General features: G+C 40.7%; 1 protein-coding gene across 3 annotated transcripts in view; it reads left to right on the plus strand.

Moving 5' to 3' along the window:
- ATG7 (autophagy related 7) overlaps positions 1–19,303 on the plus strand; it is a 79,109-nt gene that overhangs the window by 23,183 nt on the left and 36,623 nt on the right. For 2 of the 3 annotated variants that reach the window (XM_085073066.1, XM_085073069.1), the window contains exon 18: positions 7,946–8,068. In XM_085073066.1, the coding sequence (XP_084929192.1) occupies positions 7,946–8,068 (123 nt within the window). Of the gene's footprint in view, positions 1–7,945; positions 8,069–11,578; positions 13,566–19,303 lie in introns of those variants that run through there. The other variant, XM_085073068.1, reaches the window with a different exon arrangement.

Genomic DNA, 19,303 nt, shown 5'->3' on the forward strand with positions numbered 1-19,303 from the left:
TATTGACATGTTCAATATCTACCTGTGCCTAGAATGTCATTTTTAATTATCAATGGCAGCTGGGTGCTATCTTGTCATCTCTGTGAAGCTGTTACAGTTTCCTTTTCTGTCAGGTAAAACCAAACTGAGCTAAAACACTTTGGCTTGAAATATCTGCCTGCAAGAGCTGCAAAAACAAACCTGGAGAATACTGAACTGGATTAAAACTCAGGAATATTCAGTGTGTGGTGCTGGGATGATGATGGTGGAGTTCATCCCAGCACTGCTGAGTGTAGGAACAGTTCCAACCCTCATTCTCTAGGACTCCATCTGGAACTCAGATCAGTTGATTATTTTGCTGGATATGAGTAATTTGTAGTTCAACTTTTTAATTCTGTAAGATTTTTGCAAGTTTGCAGCCTAGTGCTTTCTATTCCCATGTTTATTGTTATTCCAAGGATTCAGTGCATATTCATGGACTTTTCTATTTTAATTATTATCATTGTTTCTCACGTTTTTCTGCATTCTCATTGCAGTCTTTGACAGGTGCCTGTCTACCCTGATGCCTGTTTTCTTAAACTTAACTAATCCCCAGCCTTGCTTTATTGGAAAACTGGTTTTGTTTGCAAATATATTTGAACAGTTTAAGTTAAGTTTGATTTTTATTCAATATTCCCACATATTTACAGTGCTGACATATTTGTCGTTATTGAATTACTTCTATTTTCTTTGAAACTGGAAAAGAGTGGAGATAATTTAATTTCAAAATCTGGTAAAATAGCAGAAACTGATGATATCCAGTAAATATGGCTTTGAAGAAAATGCTGTTGCTTCTCCAGTGCTGTTTTGCATAGAACTTTCAGCACACCCAGACAATAAAACCCTCTGCTCTGAAATAGTCTACAAAATATGGATTTTGAAGCTGGAGATGTAGGTTTGGGAAGTACTGAGCAGCAGCACTTTGTGCCTGAGGCAGTAGAGTTTAGGGTGCTCAGAGTCTGACAGATCTGCTCATGGCTGGAGTGCTGCTGGCAGGGGAGGCTGGATGGAATAAATGACTTTCCATGGGCACTACCCAGTCACTGCTGCCTCCTAGCTGCCTGCAATCAGCCCCGGGCCACTCCTGCCTTTGTAAAACCCATTTGTGCAGCAGCCAGAGCCTCTTTCAGCACCAGGCATTGCTTTTCTGGGAGAAGAATTATTTCCTTACACGCTGGGGTAGTATCCTTGCTGCCCTGCCAGCGTTAGGGGTGCTGCAGGCAGTGGTGCTGCTCCTGCAGGGCAGAGCTGAGGATGTGCTCCAGGTGCATGGATAAAACATTATCCAGCCCCAAATGGTCAAGGGTGGACTTCATGGGCAAGGATTAGATCCCATAACTGGCATTTCTCTCACCTGTGGAAATGATGAAGCAGTATGAGAATTCATGGTTTTTTCTCGCTAGGATTTCCTCTAGCAAAGGTGCCTTGTGATTTCAGGGCTTTGCTGAGGATGCCTTGCATTCCACTGATCTCATCCTCAAGTCCTGCTAAGGAGCTGTCAAACACCAGGCTGGAGGTGTCACTGGGAACCTCTGCTCTTCCCATCCCATGGAATTATGGAGCGTGGATCGAAATAACTTTGGTTCCTCATTTCCATCCACGAGTTTAATTCAGTGTTTCCACAAAACCCGTAGTAGCAACCATACAATGTATGCTGTATATGCTTGGGAATATTTCAGGTTTTTAAAGATGTGGTAAGAAGTGGTCTTAAAGGCAATTCTACACCTTGGGACTGTTTTGATAGGATATAAATGCTGCCTGGGCCTGGGAAGGAGCAGGGCTTTCTGCCTGCCTGCACAATAGAGGGTGACTGATGCCAGAAGGAGCTGCAGCCAAGCATGCTGGAACTGCTGATGAGCTCATCAGCAGCAATTCTGGACAGGAAGCAGAGTGGGGATAAATAGAGTTGTAAATATCCATCCGGGGGAAAACGTGCAGTGAGCAGGGGGTGGCTGGGAGCTGGCTGAAGGGTGTAGCCATGTGTTCACAGGGGTCAGGACTCAGCATCTCATGGGGTTGGCTCCAAGAAAAAACCCTTTTGTTCCTCTTTCTCAGTCTCTGGAATGGAGATGTTGATTTTCTTGGGCTCTCTCTTTGTCTTTTTCTTCCCTTTCACTTCTCTGTATTCCTGTTTGCAGGCAGAGAATGCCTTCAGCTTGTGTGCTGTGCAGTAAAACTTCCTTAGGCTGGCTGGGATCTGTGGATGCTGTTACATTTAAAATAATTTGGGGCAAATATTTAAGAAAGGCGAGAGCAGCTAAAATCGAAATCCTGCAGTTTTATCTGTCAGTTCATATCAGAGAAAACAGTTACTTGATGAAGGACATCAAGATTATTCCAAAAAAGAATGCATGCAGCTCCCCAGAACCAAACGTTGACAAGACCATGGTTAAACTGACATTTCTTAAATTTCTAAGATCTCCACTTTCTTCCTTTTCATTACTCAAAAGAAACTGAAAAATCCCAAGCTAAAACAATCCTGTTGAGAGCTTTCAGAACTGATTCTTCAGGAAGTTAATTCTCCATTTTCTGTCCATTGCAATTCAAAGTCAGGGTAGGAGATAGCAACAGGCAAAGCACATTTGTATCACTCCTTTCCTACCCTCAATTAAACCAGCAATCTCTTCCTTAAATGATTTTTCAGCACCTTTTACTTGGTTTAGTTAAGGTTTTATACTGATTTGCTTTCATTTTTCATACTGAGTATGGGAAGGAGAGACTTGTGTATATGCAGAGAGTGATTTAATGATTTGGACATGAGCCCAAAATGATGCCATTTTTGCCTTGTGCTTTATAAGTTCCCAGTATTTCCAGCATGGCCTTGTTCAGTGCACACCTGGAGCACAGCTTTCTGCACAACTTTGTTCTGGGGTCTTGTCCTTAAAACTTAATAGTGTGTGAATGCACACACATTTAAAGTCATTTTTGGAATATTATCTTTTCTCTGTTCGTGTAATAATGTCAGATTTTTCTGTTCCAAACCCTTGAGCTGAGTCCCTGAAAAATCATTACCTGATCCTCAGAAAAGTGCAATTTTATTGCATTCTTTTTCATAGCTGTGTTACAGCATCACCTTGTTAGACTTCTCTTTATGGCTTTTTAGGATCAAATGGCACTAAAAATGGAGAATTTCGTGAAAAGGCAAGAGTCTGGGAATGAGGATTTTTTAAAGGAAATCAGAATTATGGCTTGTGTGGTAAAATGTTGAACATTAGCAGCACCCAAGGTCCCAATGGCTCAGCTTATTCTCTTCTTATTTAGGAGGATTCTTCACAGCCTTTTTGTCTTTCATTAAATTTGCCATTTTAACAAATGTAAACTGATTTTGAAGAGTGCAACTGGCAAGACTTTTTCATGCCTGTCTTATTTTCCAAATGTTTCTTTCCAGCAAGTAAACAGTAATTTTCTGCCCTTTCTGTATGGTCTGTGAGAACCAGGGAGTTAACAGTGTGCAAAAAAGAAAAAAATATCCAAGCCTGTCAAATTTCTAAACAGAACCTTGAATATTGTGATTTTTGGGGACTGTGAAACGTTTAGTGAAGGATTTGCCCCCTTTGTGGGAGGGAAGGGTTTAAATCCAGGAAGAGTGTAAAACACAGCACTCTCCTTTTTGGGGGATGAGTTACCCAGAGATCTTCTTTAGTGTCAATAATCCAGCTGGTAGCATTCATTCCTCATTTTATTTTTTCCTGGAGAGTGAACAGCACTGTTTCAAGCCCTACAGATGAAAACTACTTTGAGAAGGAAAAAAAAAGCCAAACCAAATGTAAATAATGGTAAAAAAGTTTTACATTTCTGTGACAGAACTAAAACAAGAGCCAATTTTGCATCAGTAGCCAATTTCTTTGGGTTAGGAGCTTGTTTTCTGTATTTTTGCTTCACCAGATATTAACTTTTGTGCTCTAAAGCAATCCTGGAGCCAGATTTCTCTTTCTGAATGTCTTCCTACCCAGCAATTGAGACTTCTTTGTGCAGAACACTGTTAAAAAGAATATAACACCAAGGCTGCACATCTGTTTCTCATTTCAAAGCAAGCTCTTTTACTCTCAGCCTGTATTTTCTTTTCCTCCTGCCATGAGATTTGGGGCTTTTTTAACTTCAGTAAACAGGCCAGGATAACAAGATTGCTCATGAAATGGGTTAGTGGGTATCATTTACTCAGAAATCTTTGGCAGGGCCTGAATTTGGGGCTGTTGTGAGGATGTGCACCCACAGCTCGATGTGTGAAATGAAGACTGGGACAAGACTGGAGAGATTTGCTTGTGTCAGGAGAGGGTGGTGTGAAAATGTGGGTTCTCCTGGCAGTGCTTGGGGCAGCCATGGAACACAGAAGGAATTGGTGCTTTCCAGCTCTCCAAAGCTCTGAAAATCGACCTGCAAGTGAGGAAAAGATAAGTGTTCCTCAAAAATCTTTCCTGCTCCAGCTTGCCACGCTGGGTGCAAGAATTGTATGTTTCTGGTTCTTTTTGTTGTGCTTTTACAGTTTTTTTCCTGCTTCAGAAAAGGAATTGCTGCTTAGTGCCATGTCACTGAACGACTGTTTATTTATTTATTGGACATATTTATTCCCTGAAAAATTCAGGTGGGATTTTTTACAGCTGTGGTCAGACAGTAACAGCTTTGAGATCAATAATAATAAAAATGATAGTATCTCTCAAGTGTTTTCCTCCTGTAAAGCTGTTCCTCAGGAGGATCCCAGTGGGACCAAGGGTGGTGTTTAGCAGTAAAGGGAATTCTTCAGAAGGGCAAAAGCAAATTCATGCCAGCCATGGGCCTTTGGGCTCTGCTGGACATGATTAAATAGGAGAAAATTTCCTTTCCATGCAACAGCAAATTGGTCACTTATTAAATCTGGAAACATTTTTTAGAATTATTCTGTGTCTATTTGTTGTCCAGACTGGCTCTATTCCTGTGTGATTATTCCCTGTGTGGTCTCCTGGCACAGGAATCTGAGATGAACTTTATTTTGCCTCATTCTTTTTTCCCTTTCTGAGGTCCATTCACTGGCTGCAGAACAAATCTGGGCCCTGTTACCTTTATCAGGGAAAAACTGCTACTGAATTGGTGTAGGAAAGGGTAGATGTGGGCAGCTTAATGGTGTTCCTCCCTTTTGTGGTGCTGGAAAGTTTTAATCATCTCAATTGGGAAATGAAGTCCCTGAGGGTGACAAAATGTTCTCCCAGTCAGTGCCTATATTAAAAGGATTTCATTCTAGTGTGTATCTTCTTTAATGGCACCACCACTGCTCAGGGAGCAAATGTGGTGCTGCAGGTGATCCTTGGGCTCCCTGATAGGATGTTTGTTGGCTCCTGTGGCAGAATTTTGGATTTAAGACAAGTTAACAAATACTTCTACTCAGCAGGCTGTTCCCATTGTAAAAAAATAAGTCATTATAATCAGCAAGTACACTTTTTAATGCAGCTTTTCAGGCTTCTGTAGTTGCTGTTAGAAGAAAAAATGTTCTTTATTGTTGTGCTTTAGGTTTTTAAGATAGTATGTGTATAGTCAGATTTGGTATCCAAGCCTGAATTTGCCATTGTGGCACCATGGAAAGTCACTGCTGCACAGTGGTGTTGCTACAGGGGGGAAATAAGTGTTAAATCCTTCCATAGCAGTAGATTTGGTCATATTGATATGTTCTACCACTTGTACCCAACAAAATAATCTACAGCTCACAAGGTCTAAAATCAGTGTACCTGCAACTCATGGATCTGTGATCTTATTAATATTTTATTAATGTTAATACTTGCAAAGGCACTCAGTGGGAGACTTGCTGGTGATGACAGCACAACGGGCCCTTGGGTTTAATGTCAGCTCTTGCAGGTGCTCCATGCCCAGCCAGGGCTGCCCAGGGTGGGTGTCTGTGGCTCTGGGGGAGCTCAGCAATTCCTGGGGGAGCTCAGCAATCCTCCAGGCCCTGGCAGGGGCCGTGGGCAGGCCGTGCCCAGCGCTGAGATAAACCAGGGCACGTCACACTCAGCACCCTGGCATCTGGGGCTGTGCCCTCCCTGGGGAAGCAGCACCTGGAAATTCTCACTGCAGCCTCCAGCCCCGGTTTTTGGGAGTGAGGATCAAAGCAGAGCTCGCTGAGTAACAACCCAGGCAGGGTTGAGGGCTGCTTGATGGACGAGCTGTGTACAGAAAGCTGCTCTCAGTCCCTGCCCTGCTCATAATATTTGCATAGCCCAAGGTGGTTTACAGCTTTGAACGAGCTTTACCTCTGGGCAGAGACCAGAATATCTGCCTGGTGTTGTCGCTGCGTTTCTCTGAGGTGCTGTAATACTTTAAATTAAGGCTGGGGATGGTTTCAGTGGGCCATGAGCTCTAATCTGTCCTGCATCACCAAAAATCTGCCAGCTGAGCTCTGGGTTGTGCTTCCACCCAATTACAGGAAAAGGAGGGTGTTGGATAACCTTGCCAGCCTGAGGAATTCCCACAGGAAAGTTAGAATTTGGTGTCTGTAGAATGCTCCACAAAGAGCCAGATGCAAGGGGCTGCTGCACTGGGGTTGTTTCAGGAGAATTTTGAAACCCAGAATAGTCATTAATGTAGCAATCCACAGTGAAATAATACCATATTTCGTGAATAATACTGATTATTTTTTTAAAATATGGTATAATTACAAAATTGATTCAGTCATCTGAAATGAAATGCTGAAGTTGTCCAGCTCTCTGCATCACATTGTGAACATTCATGTTACTTTGTTTATCTCAGGAATAAAAAAAAAACCCAAGAAAAATACCAAGAAATGCTCCCAGTAGTTTTTTTTAAATCCTTTTTTCTTTTTTAATTTCTGACTATGATAGACCACTAAGCATTGTTAAACTAGGAAGGAATAAGATTGTTGAGAGTAAGGTTTGTTGAATTCTAATGGAACTATTTCCACTCTTAGGAAAATCCTGCTTCTTCTGGACCCAGGCTGACCCTGGTGATCCTTTCCTGCCTCTCCATCACCAGTGTCATCCATTCTGCTCCTTTGTGTTTAAATCTGGTGTGGCTTTGAGCTCCCTGCATCCATCCTGCTCTGCTCCATGAGGTTCTGGAGGAAAAGCTCTTTGGAATGCATCAGCTGGGAGAGCAGAGTATTAAATGATCAGAACTTGGAACAAAGATACAAAAACAATGGATACTGGGATTGCTCAGTGCAAAGTTCCTTCCAGTTTCTGACTGCCTGCTGTCACCAAACGTGGAGAATTGTGTTCATGTTTGATATTTATTGTCTCTTCCCTCAATCCCCATTGCACTGGGTTGAAATCAGCCTGGCAAATACTTACCTAAAACTGCACAAAATCACATTCTTCATGGCCAGGGACTGAGAGGAACATAAGCTAAAAGCTCACTGTTCTTGTAGGAGTGTGTAAGGTTGTCCAAATAAAAAATAACCTGGGAACATTAGAGCAGGCAAATAGAGAGTGCTTTGAGATCCAGTGGGCTCAGAACCATGGATCTCTGGGGACTGGGAGGATGTTGGGCTTGGACACCTACTGGGGGAATTTTCCAGGCTGGCCCAGCATGGTTCTTCCCCTGAGCTGATCCACTGGAACTGAACACAGCCTTTTACTGTGTTTTGTGCAACTCAAATGCTCCTTTCATGGCTTTGCAGCCAAGTTTTCCTCCTTGCCCTATCATCTGTCTTCTTATAAGCTTAAAAATGTATTTAAACCAGGAAATCTTAAACCTCACTTCTCTTCCCTCTTGCTCCCACCTTTCTTCACTTCACAAATGGAGTTGGGAAAAATGATTGTTCTGTTCTCTGTAATTTGTACCTTAAAAATCATACCTCTACCAAAAAGCTGTATATTTGCAATATACACTCATTTTCTGAGTGTTCAGGAAGATTGTGCCTTTATTTTGTGACCCAAATCCCATAATGAATCCTGATTTGGATATTAGATTTGAACCTCTTTTCTGTTTGTTTATTTGGCAGGTCCTCGAGCAGTACGAACGAGAAGGGTTCAATTTCCTAGCTAAAGTTTTTAATTCTTCACATTCCTTCTTGGAAGACTTGACAGGTCTAACTTTATTACACCAGGAGACACAGGCTGCTGAGGTAAGCAAATCAGATTTGGATGTTAAGAATTAACCTTGTGATCAAATGAATCCCTGAGAGAATGGAGCAGTGGCATTTGATTTACAGATTGATTGACACAATGATTTAGACGCTCTCTTCAATTAATTGGAATTCTCTGTATCTAGGTTTTTAAAGTTGCTTTTAAAGGAAGCAAGCGACTTGTGTGGCATAAGGAAATCAATTGCAATTTTAGGTCAGTTAAAATGTAATTATGCTGCTTGATGGATAATAATATGGGGGAAACAATGCTGTTTATTTGCCCAGTGACAAAAAGGGGAACGTGGGAGGAAATTGGGCTGCAGCACTGTTATAACTCAATACTGAGTTGTGATACTGAATGTGCTCCATGAAAAATGTAGCAGGTAAGTGCCCTAATATTGTATTTAACCATGATTTGTATTCCATCCTCCCTCTGCCAATATCTCTGCCCTTCTAGATCATAATTTAACTGTGGCATAGCTGTATGCCAGGGATGTTTCTGGAGCTGAGCAGTGGTTATTCAGCCACTGCAGCCTGTGCCAGTGCTGGAGCTGTTTTCTCAGCTGCAAAGGGCAGCACAGTGTTGCTTAATAAGGTTTTGAGGGGATAATGATGACTTGGCTCTCTGTTTCATGTTTTAACCTTTTAAAATAACAGATGCTGGAAACATGAACAGTAAAATACCTAATGCATTCTTAAATCAGCCTGCTCATACTAGAAACATTTGAAATACATACCTGAGAGAGATCTAAGAAAGGAAAACAAGCATCTTTCAACCCATTAACAGTAAGAATAATTCTAGTCTGATTGCCAGGCCTGACTTTCAGTGTCTAGGCTGCTAATATAAAATGTAGAAGCAATTACAATTAGTCATGTATTATTTTGCAGATCTTAATCAATTAATCCCTTTTGCAGCTCCACAATGTGTAGAGGTGTTTGTTAATGAAGTTTTAGATATCCTACCAAATGTAGAGTCTGCTGTGAGTTTATTGCAACTTCCTCAAGTTCCAAGTTTTGCTTAAACCCCAGAATTAGGGTCCTTGCAAAAATCCTGGGGTTCTTCAGTGAGGTTTCTGCAGTGAAATCAGTGCTCAGAGGTGGAAAATCTGACACACAAAGTATGTGCAGAGCTAATGCTTTCGAATTAGGTTAACTACCAGAAAACCAGAGAGTTTACTTGATTGAGTCCCTGTAGTATTGCTATATTTTGGGGGAAATTCCTCTCTTTTAGCAGGATTAAGTGGTCTAATAGTTGATGAATCTGTGGTTGTGAATGGCAAGGGCTGACAGGCAGATTATTTGGAGATTCTGGAGCACTCTTGCTTGCTTTGGATTAAAAACCTATTCTTTATTCCATGTTGCCACTGTTGGCTCTGAAAAACAAGGAGGTTGTTTTGTGCTCCTCCACAAGTCTCAGTTCATTATCTGGGTTGTAAGTCCCAGAAAGAGAAATTTAAAAACTTTTAAATTAAAAAAAATTAATTTTGTTAGGTGCACGAGAGAGTGTTTTTAAGATCTTTTCTGTGGAATTATTCTACTATCTTGAGCTCATTATTTTCTTGTATTCTGAGCTCCTTTTTCTCACGCTGCAGCTGAGGAGTGTGAGGTCTGCAAAAATGCTTTTTCAGGTTTCTGGCTGCTCTGGAGCTGCTCTTGGCAGAAATTGTCCCCTAAAATGGAGCCATTCGATTTGCTAAGATTGCTGCTCCTTTGATTGGAGATATTCTGGTTCCATTCTAAAGCCTGCAGCAGAAGCAGGGAGAGGTTTCATAAGGTGTGGATGGGCTGTTTCGTGATGGGAATATTTCATTTTTCTCTTGTGAAGTTCTGTGCCTTTCTCCACTCCAACTCTTCAGAGAGATTTTGTGGATTATTGGTGCGTTTGGAGACCATAAAAATGGCTCTGGTAACTGCAGATTTTCCTTTCCTCCTGTCTATTAAAATTTGTCCAGTGCTGTTCCAGAACTATAAAGAAAATAGACTTGTAAAGTTAGATGTCATCCAACCTTATATTTACTCTGTAACATCATAATTGGGTTGTAATTCCATATATAAAATCCCTGATATTTTACTAATAAACCTGCATCTGACAGGGAAACTACTCAATCTGGTGCTTTTTCTTAAAAGGTTCACTGTTAAAATTCATTAAGAGCATTTAATTGAACTTTTTGCTAAAAGTATTTTGTTGTGGTCAGAAAAACTGTCATGCTGCTCTTAAAGGAACCTTTTTAATTATTATTCTGTACTTGTCATTCACCTAAATGCTTAGCTGCTCTCATGATGTGTGTGTAAAACTGCTTTAATGAGAAATTGCTTCTAAGTTTTGAGTTTCCCTGAAAGCAAATCTGGGTAAGTTGTGCCTGTTCCGTGGGAGTGACTATTAAATACACAATTTTTGGAATGGCCTGAATTTCCATGAAAACTCCCCCAAATTATTAGCACAGAGTGTGTTTGCCCAGGTTTAAGGAATACAATTTGCATTGAGATATGGGAGACTTTTCACTTCCTGAAAATCTTTTGTTTAATTCTGTTTAATTCCTCTTCCAGGGCTGTGCTGTTGAGCAAAATATTATAATACAGATTTAGTGTGGTTTAAATTTGATACTACTTGCAGCATTTTTAGATGTGGTTTAAATTTGATACTAATTGCAGCGTTTTTAGTCAATAGAACACCTATTTCTTTAACATAAGCTGCATCAGGAAATTAAAAATATTCTACATGACAATTAATAAATAATAACACCAGCAAGCATTTCTACCCTATCTCAAAATGACACTGCATTGCAGGCATCTGCTCTTTCTACATCTGGCTTTAATTTGGGGTCTGTGGAACATTTTTGGGGGTTTTTTATTTGAATCCCAGTTGGCTCTTTCAGTGCAGCCTGGGCAGGAGCCCCTGATGACACTCCTGGCTCCGAAGGCCACTGGAAGCTGTGGGAAACTCCCCTGTCAGCACTCAGCCTGTTTCCACTGGATGCAGTTCATCTGGGGAGCTGCCCGAGCTGATGGAAGCTGGGAGTTTCTGCTTTCCACATCACTGTGCTTCCTTTCAAACCGAAACCTTTAAACTTGACCCTTGCTCGCCGTGCAGTCAGGTTTAATGGCTGGGATTAAAATAGGGACAGCCTGAGCATCCTTGGGTTGTTACCCACAGGCTGGAGGTGCAATTGCAGTTGGAACTGGAGTTGGAATTGGAGGCAGAACTAGGGAATGATTTGCAGGTCAGAACTTGGCTGGGCTGCCCAGGGCTTTCCATACCAGTGCATCCCTAAAACCAGGTTTGCTCCCCAGGTTAACTCCAGATCAACCCCAGATTAAGGGGGTTCCATTATTCCATTCGATGATTTTCCATTGAAAATTTCTCCTTCAATTTAAAGTTTTTTGATCTAAAATGACAGCTTTCCTGATATCACTCATTTCTCTCTGTGGTTAATAAGACATGAGTGTAAATCTAGTTTCCTCACTTTGGATTTCAATTCCTTGGATGCTTCACTGCCCTGCTTTCAACAGGATGGAAGATGATTATAAAACACACGCAAGAAATAAAGTTTTCACTTGGTTTCATGACTGATTAAAACACAAGAAGGAGTAAAAGTTTCACAATCTGTGATGATCATAAGGAGCTTTGGAAAACAATCAGATGTGGAGCAGAGTTCCTATTTTTGAATGTGACTGTAAAGGTCAGATATTGGTGCCAGCAGGTCACTATGGCTGTGTTATTTCACTCCAGTCATGCTGCAGTTCAAGTTTTTGTCTCTTACAAACAGTGTGGTGTCTGCAGTTCCTATGACAAGTTCTTGTGGTCACTGAATGAGGCCTGCTTGGTATTTCCAAAATCCCTTTTCTGTGCTGCTTTACTGTATCCCAGACAATCCTTCTTACCCTTATTAATGAAGGAAAAAAGGTATTCAAGCTGGTAAAATACTTGGAGCTCTTTGACCAGGAGAAAATACAGAAAACCTCATTTTATCATGTTTCTGCACTTCTTTGAGGTTTTTGCTTGACCATTTTTTACTCATTTCTTGAGGAATAAGGCTTAGCTGTGGAAATGAGCAGCTGGTATTAAAAAGGAACTTTGTGCTTATCCTAATTTGGAAGAAAATTCAGAATTTCCAGTGTGCTTCGCTATTAAAAATATCCTGCTTGTTTCTGACTCTGCATTATATTATGCAGTGTATTTGATGCTGAAACAATAACATATGACTAGCCAAAAAAAACCCCAAGCAAAACAGAAAAACCCAACTACAACAATATTATAACAGTAAGTTCTGTAACGTGACAATTTTTATCTGTTAGCCAAGTATTATTCAGGGTTTAATTTTATTTGGTGTTATGAAAACTTCCTAAAGAAATCGCTACTGATGGGTAGCCCAAAATTAATATTTGAGATTTTTATGTGTCCATGAGCTTTTTTTGTTTTCCTTCGTGTTTTTAATCTGGTGCATTTCAGGAGAAATTCATTTTGACAGATTCAGGCCTGCCCTGGAATTTCTTTCTTGAGAGATTAAGAGATTAATTTGTTTTCTTTCAGGAGGTGGCTTGTTTTTTTCTTTTGGAGTTTTCTCATGATGTCAATTAGTGTCATCATTTTTCTTCGTTCATCAAGCAGTGTTCCCCAGATCTTTGAATAATGGTAATTTATTTTGTTCTGTTGAGCACAGCCCAAGTGAGAAATGAGCACTGCTTATGGCAGATTTTCAATCTATGCAGATTTGCAGTGCTCTGAGGTGATTTTGCTGTGCTGTGAAATGCCAAAAATAGATGTAGTGAGGTTGTCCCTCACTCAGGGCTGTGCTGAACATGGGATTTCACTGCTGACATTGGGCCAGGAGGGGTAATTGTTCCATCAACACACAGCACTTCAAACAGAGTTTTCCAGCCTTTGAACAAACCCCACAATGGCCTTTCTGCTGAGACCTTCTGCTGCTTTTGGAGGTTGGAGAAATACCTGTGAAGTGGTGCCTCTGTTTGGTACCAAAACATGATCTCCTTGTCTTTCCCCTGATATCTTTACTGATAACTTCAATTATTATCATTAATTATATTCAGATTCCCTTCCTGGGACTTACGTCAGCAACTGATGTGAGCAAATACTCCTGTTTCCTGATTTATCTGAATAAATGTATGTTTGTCCCTTCAGGGCAGGGAGGGCCTTGTGCAGACCTTTATTTTGTTGGAGCCAAGGGAAGGAAGGGGAAGGACTGTTGGTTGGTATCCAGTTATCATTTCTGTTTGAAATGTTAAATATATGGAGAAAAATAACCCAAACCATTGAAAGAAACTGAATAATGGCACCTGGGTTAGCAACAGATTTTGTTGTTTTATATGTTTTTTTTTAATGTATTTAACTGAATTGCTGTCCTAGTGCCACAACGTGGACTTTAAGTATCTATATAAAATTTCCCAGTAAATCCTGTGTGACTCTAAAATAAAAAGTGCTACTGTGAATAGATGTATTATCTGATCAGTTTTTATGTGAGGGGGAGAGGCTATGCAACAAACACCTGGACAAAACCTCCGTGAAACTGCAGCAGCACTAGTGTGAATTCTGTGCTCTTCAGGAGGCTTCTGCAGGCAGGAATTCCTGCTTGTTTTCTCTAGTTCAGTGTTGCTCAGGGGAGGTGAGCAGAGCTCAATATCTGACATTCTCTCCCAAGGGAGCTCTGTGCTCTCTGGGGTTTCCTCTTTTAACAAGAACACCACCTGCAGCACAATGGCAAAGGTGCTCTGGGTTTCTTTATGACTCATTTTAATTGCCCTCCTTAGATCAGGATCTAAACAAGGAGGATTTGAGCTGATGAAGTAATGTTTTGATTTGTGCTGTGGTAGTAAATGATATTCAATTGTACTTTATTGAAGACTTTAGAGTCATTTTATCTAATGAGGAACAAACACCCCCAAAGTTTGAAGTGGATTGCTATGATGAAGCAGTAAAATCTTAATTTTGGGGGGCAGGGGAAGCAATTCTCTTCTAGAAAGCTTTTCAAACTCTGTTGACTCCTTTTCCTTTGAAGGAAAAATCTCCAGTAAAGAAAAGAGAAGTAAAATAACTTAGGAATTAAATCTCTTCCATTCCAATATAGTTTGTCACAAAGAAGAATGAATAGACTGTTCAAGATGCATTCTATTATTCTCATGTGAAGAATAAGAAATTACACAACACAGCCAAACACACTGATGAATTCTTTTTTTTCCTAATTAAGAACATAAATTCTACAATGTGCATCTCAGTCCAAGTGAGCGTTTGCAGAGTATATGAGCCCTTGTAGATCATTCAAATAAAAAAAAAAGAGAAAAATTTGCTGCTGGCCAAACCAGTGCCAGCTGCAGCTTTCAATAAACACCAATTGTTGCAGCCTTACCCAAAGGTGCTGTGAATGCTCAGCATTCCCTCAAGTGCTGAATGCTGAGTGTTCATTGAGTTCCTGGACTGGGGATCAATGCTCTGCTCATCCTGGAGCCTGGGAAATGCTGCCCACCAGAGGAGTTCATTGTTTGCCTCCTCCTGACAATCCACATTTCCTCTGGAGACATCTCCCAGACTTCTCTGAGGGTCTTCATGTCAGAGAGAACCCATGCAGGCAATTCTCACATCCACCAAGCGCATTGCTGCTTTATTCTCTCATTGAGACCACAAAGCCTTTCTGCACAAACAGCACTGCCTTCTTTTCAACTTTGGAATGGGTTTGCCTGTAAATATAGGTGGTGATAAATGGTCATAAATGAAGTTGACTGCAGTGGGAAGAGTTGCTGCAAAACCCTGTGCATTTGGCACAGCCTCTCTTTAATGCCAGCAGTTGCTAATTCACACAGGAAATTAAGCACCACAAATTTGAATAACAGAACATCAGTTTGAAGCCATACTCCTATGTGGAAAACGGTTTGTGAACTGCTTCTCAGCTTAAATTTTCACAGTCTCAGGGTTTCTTCCTTTGTGAACTATGAAATAAATTTTACCAGTGTGTTTGTTTAAAGATTTGCATCCATATTGCTGCTGTAACACAGATAATATTGGCTGAATTTTGGTTGGCACTAATTTATAAAACCAGGCAGATTTGAGTAGCCTTTAAAATTAATCCTAACCTACCTCTTACTGGCCTGAGTTCTCTTTCTCTTTGAACATTTTCCTGGTGTTTGCACCTTATTGAACATCACTGCAAAGTGCTGGTGTTTCCTTTCCCTTCCTGTGGTTCAGGTTTTCCCAAAGTTTCCTTTTTCCAACGCTTTTTTTCGAACGCATTATAACTTGGCTTCCAGCTGAAATCTGCCATGCAACACAGTTGTTTTTATGGAATTGGCTGGAGTCCTGGAGAAACCACCTGATAGCTTATGAGTGAGGAAAATTAATGACCAATTCTGTCGTTCAAACCCAGATCTGATTCCACGAAGAGCCACTTTGTGCCTGAGAAGATAAGGATTGGTTCTCTCTTACCACTTCAGGGATCATTTGTCCTCAGCAGTGACTTCTCTTAGTTGATTTAAGGTCAGACTGAGTGGAAAGTTATGTCTTGTAAATTGGAAATGCAAGTTGTACCTGAACTCATGAAGAGACATCCAAAAAGTCTGCATTGTTGTGCACACAGTAAAAAATTTGCCAAGAGAAAAGTGTCTCACTTGTAAGTATGGAGAGCATAACATTAACAAAATAGGTTTTAGGATGAGTTTCTGTTTTCTTGGTCTCCCAACCTTTAAAAACCCCGATCTAGGTGTTAAATAGTTAATGTGCTTCAAATTAGCAATGAGTTGTTGCATTCTCTGGTATTGAGTCTGGGACACCAAAGCTACTCTTACATGAAGCAAAAGCTGCTGGGGAGTTCCTGAGTTTGTTGTTATTTTCATATACAGGAAAACTTTCTGTTATTCTGCAGGTGTGCTGATGATTTTTAGTTGTTTTGTCACACAGCAACCTTTAAAAATGCAGTTTTACTGGATAAATAGGAGTGGTTTTGGTGAGGGGAAAATGCTAGAGCTGGAAATCTAACAACAGAACTTTTAAAAAGCTCGGCTGAGCTGCAAGCCCTGGTAGGAAGGAAATTGATGGCTGAAATGTGATAAGGATCAACTCACAGAGCTGATTTAAGGTCTGTGTGTAGCAGTTCTGCTGCCATCTCTGTGTAGGAAGGTGTACATGCAGATGTTGTCTGATTATTGAAGTGTAAAATATTGCAAAAAGGCCATTTAATGGCACAGGACTCTCTAAGAGACGTGAACTGACTCAATTCCAGTTAAAACAGAAAAGTCAACATAATAAAACTGGTCTAGTTGGAATGAATTTAAAGCTGTGAGATTATGGAAATAAACTTGGAGAAATACTCTGCGTGTGCAAATACATCAGTACTTTGTCATCTTAAAATAAGGGTTCAGTTTAGGCACTTATTATCTGCCAAATAAATTTCTGTAATTGTAAAGTACTGGCTCAAGCCCACCAGACAATGGATTTGATCCCCTGCAAATCAAGTGTGAAATCAAATCAGTTAATCAAGAAATACAAAAAATACATGGTTAAGAAATAGATACAAACGGTGATTTAGGTGGAGATAACTGCTAAATGCTTATTTATTTATTGCAAACTAAAGAAAGTCACAGAAATGGAGAAGGGAGGCACAAGAAAACCTGTAAAGAATTAAGCAATCACTTTGCAGCCTCTCAAGGGGGTAGGGGTTAAGAGATACAGTTTTAAAAGTCTTTATGTTGCTGAAAAGTTTATTTGTCTAATGTCTACTGGGACAGTGTGCCAACAACAGCAAACCCAAATGCAAGTTAAAAAGAGAAAGAGAAAACTACTACTGGAAGAGAATACGAAGGCATAACAAAGCTATTTAGAAGTATGACAGTGCAGCAGCTGGTTTTGCTAATGCTTCTTGGTTATTTAAAAAAAAATAATCATCTAAGTCCTAATTCCCTTTGTCTCCTCGCTCTGAGTAGCTGCAGTGTATGAAGCTTGCTGGCCCATGACTCATTCTTCCCACTAATGCTATTTCTTTGAATAGCCCTTGTGAAAACATGCATTTTGTGTTAGCTGTCTTAGCTGGCAACTGGGGAGAGGTTTTTTTCTCCCTGGGTGAGTGATTTATGTGTGCTAATCTCTGGATCTGCCTTTGCCACACACAGTGCCTATGAAAACTCTGGTGATGCTGTACCTGGCATTGCTGTGCTCACCTTCCTGCAAGAGCAGCTCAAGCACTAAAACTCATTTAATCTCTTCCTCCACAGGCAATAGGCTCATATCTAATGAATTCTGATACCTTGGGCTTGTTTTCAGGGCCAGGCAGTCCTGAAATTGAGGCTGCATTTTAATTCTTGCTAGGTTTGAAAAGGGTGATGGGCAGAGAAGATGCAACTGCAAAATAAGATGTTATTTCCAACCTCTAAAACAAAGCCCTTTGCATGAGTTTGGTTCACTGTAAGAAATATGGAAGTAAATGACTGAGGCTCATTCAGAGGAAGCATTAAAGAGCCTCTGTTGCAGCTTTTGTGTGTGAGGGAGTGCTGGTGTGCTGTCTGAGCTGTCCCACTGTGGGCAGCAGCCCTGGCAGTGCTAAAAGGCCAGGCTGGGGCTGCTTTCCCAGCGCTGCCCATTGTCCCTGCTGCTCCTGGGAGAGAATCCTCCCCGGAATTCTGGCTGCTGCCCCAGTGTGCCCAGCTGTGCCAGCACACATCCATCACTGGGATAGGGATATGGATAGGGGCAGCATCCTCTCCAGCTCTCCTGGGCTCCCTGCATGAACTGGGACAGCCTTTGGAACGAGTCCAAACTGTAAACCACAAGCTCACATCCTGAGGTGGGTAATGAAATACCTCCAACCCTGCCTTTCTTGGAATTGCAGGTTCAGCATTGGCTGGGGCTGCTTATTTGATACTTGTGCTCTCTGGATTTAATCTAGACTTTAGTGTTTGGATCGAATTGTTGAATGCATTTAATATGCAATTTAATATTGTTTAATGTGTGTTGAATTGGTAGATTTATGCCTGCAGATTATATTTGGATTGCTCAACCAAGTAAAATCTTGATTATAGCCAAACATTGATAAAGTTCAAGGAGCTGACTGTGACTTTTTATGCAGTAGAAATTAGAGATGGTTATGGGAGATTTGGAAAAGGAAGTAGTGCTGTTAAATGTAATTTTAGTTAAATTGCAGTGTAAAGGTCACAAAGTTTTCTGTTAATTGAGGTTAAATTCAAGCAAGGTTGGTCACTAGTAACATCCTTGTAAGTGGAGGATGCTACAGGAGTTTTCTGGACCATGCTAGTAAAAAAAATGATTTGGAAAACTGCTAGGGTTTAAGCTCACTTATGAAATAGAAGAATGTTGTTTTCATTGAGGAATTTCTAAACTGAAAAATAAATATTTGGCTCGTTGTATCCTTTGCATTCAAAGCAGAATGATGTTCCTAGCTCTAGCATGGAGTCTGCAATCCTTCACTCTGGTGGGATTTTTCTTTGCTCTCTGCTGTTTAAAAGCAGAAGAAAAGAGCTAATGGCTGAGCAAAGTGCCTATAGAATAGAGTGCGTGATCAGAATTGTGATTTTGGTGTGAAGGGCTGAGGTAACAGAGCACAGCAATAACCAGCAAGCTGGACTGCAGTATCAACACCGCCACAGGCCTGATCTTTATTGGACATCTTGGAAATTTTGGGAGGAAGGGGAGGGGGGGCTCTGATTAGCATATCTGTTTCAGGAAGAGTATCAAGAGTGCTCCAATTTCACATTTAAATCTGGGATCTGATTAATACTTGTGGCATGCAAGAGAGCTCTAACATTGAAGGCTGCTGTTACTATAGTGAGATGCTATTACAGACATCACAAGACTTGTTATACAAGGAAACATGATTACTCTGGATTAAAGGAGTTGCCAAAGGCTTGAAGGATTTATTGGTGCTGCTGCTTTGGGTTATATATAACTTCATTATTTGGTTGAAAACATTTAGATCTAGAATTAATGAAGCACCAGTAAATGCTGATGAAATGAATCAGCAGGTTTGACAGCTTTGAACTGACACTGAGCAACGGCTGGATTTTATGGGAACGTCCTTTAGGTCTCCAAATTGCTGGATAATGTACAGAAAGTAATAAATCCAGCTTTTGCACGGAGAAATGAAGCTTAATGAGTGCAGTGAGGTGCATCAAGGTTGATGTGATCAAGATCATATTTCTTAACTGACTTGTCATTCCCATGCTGGTAGGGGAGGCAATGGCCTGAGCTGCTGGGGATGGTGTGGGGATGCTCTGGTCTCT

Source organism: Lichenostomus cassidix, chromosome 12 (genome assembly GCF_008360975.1).
Source record: "Lichenostomus cassidix isolate B80296 chromosome 12, HeHo_3.0, whole genome shotgun sequence".
NCBI lineage: Eukaryota > Metazoa > Chordata > Aves > Passeriformes > Meliphagidae > Lichenostomus > Lichenostomus cassidix.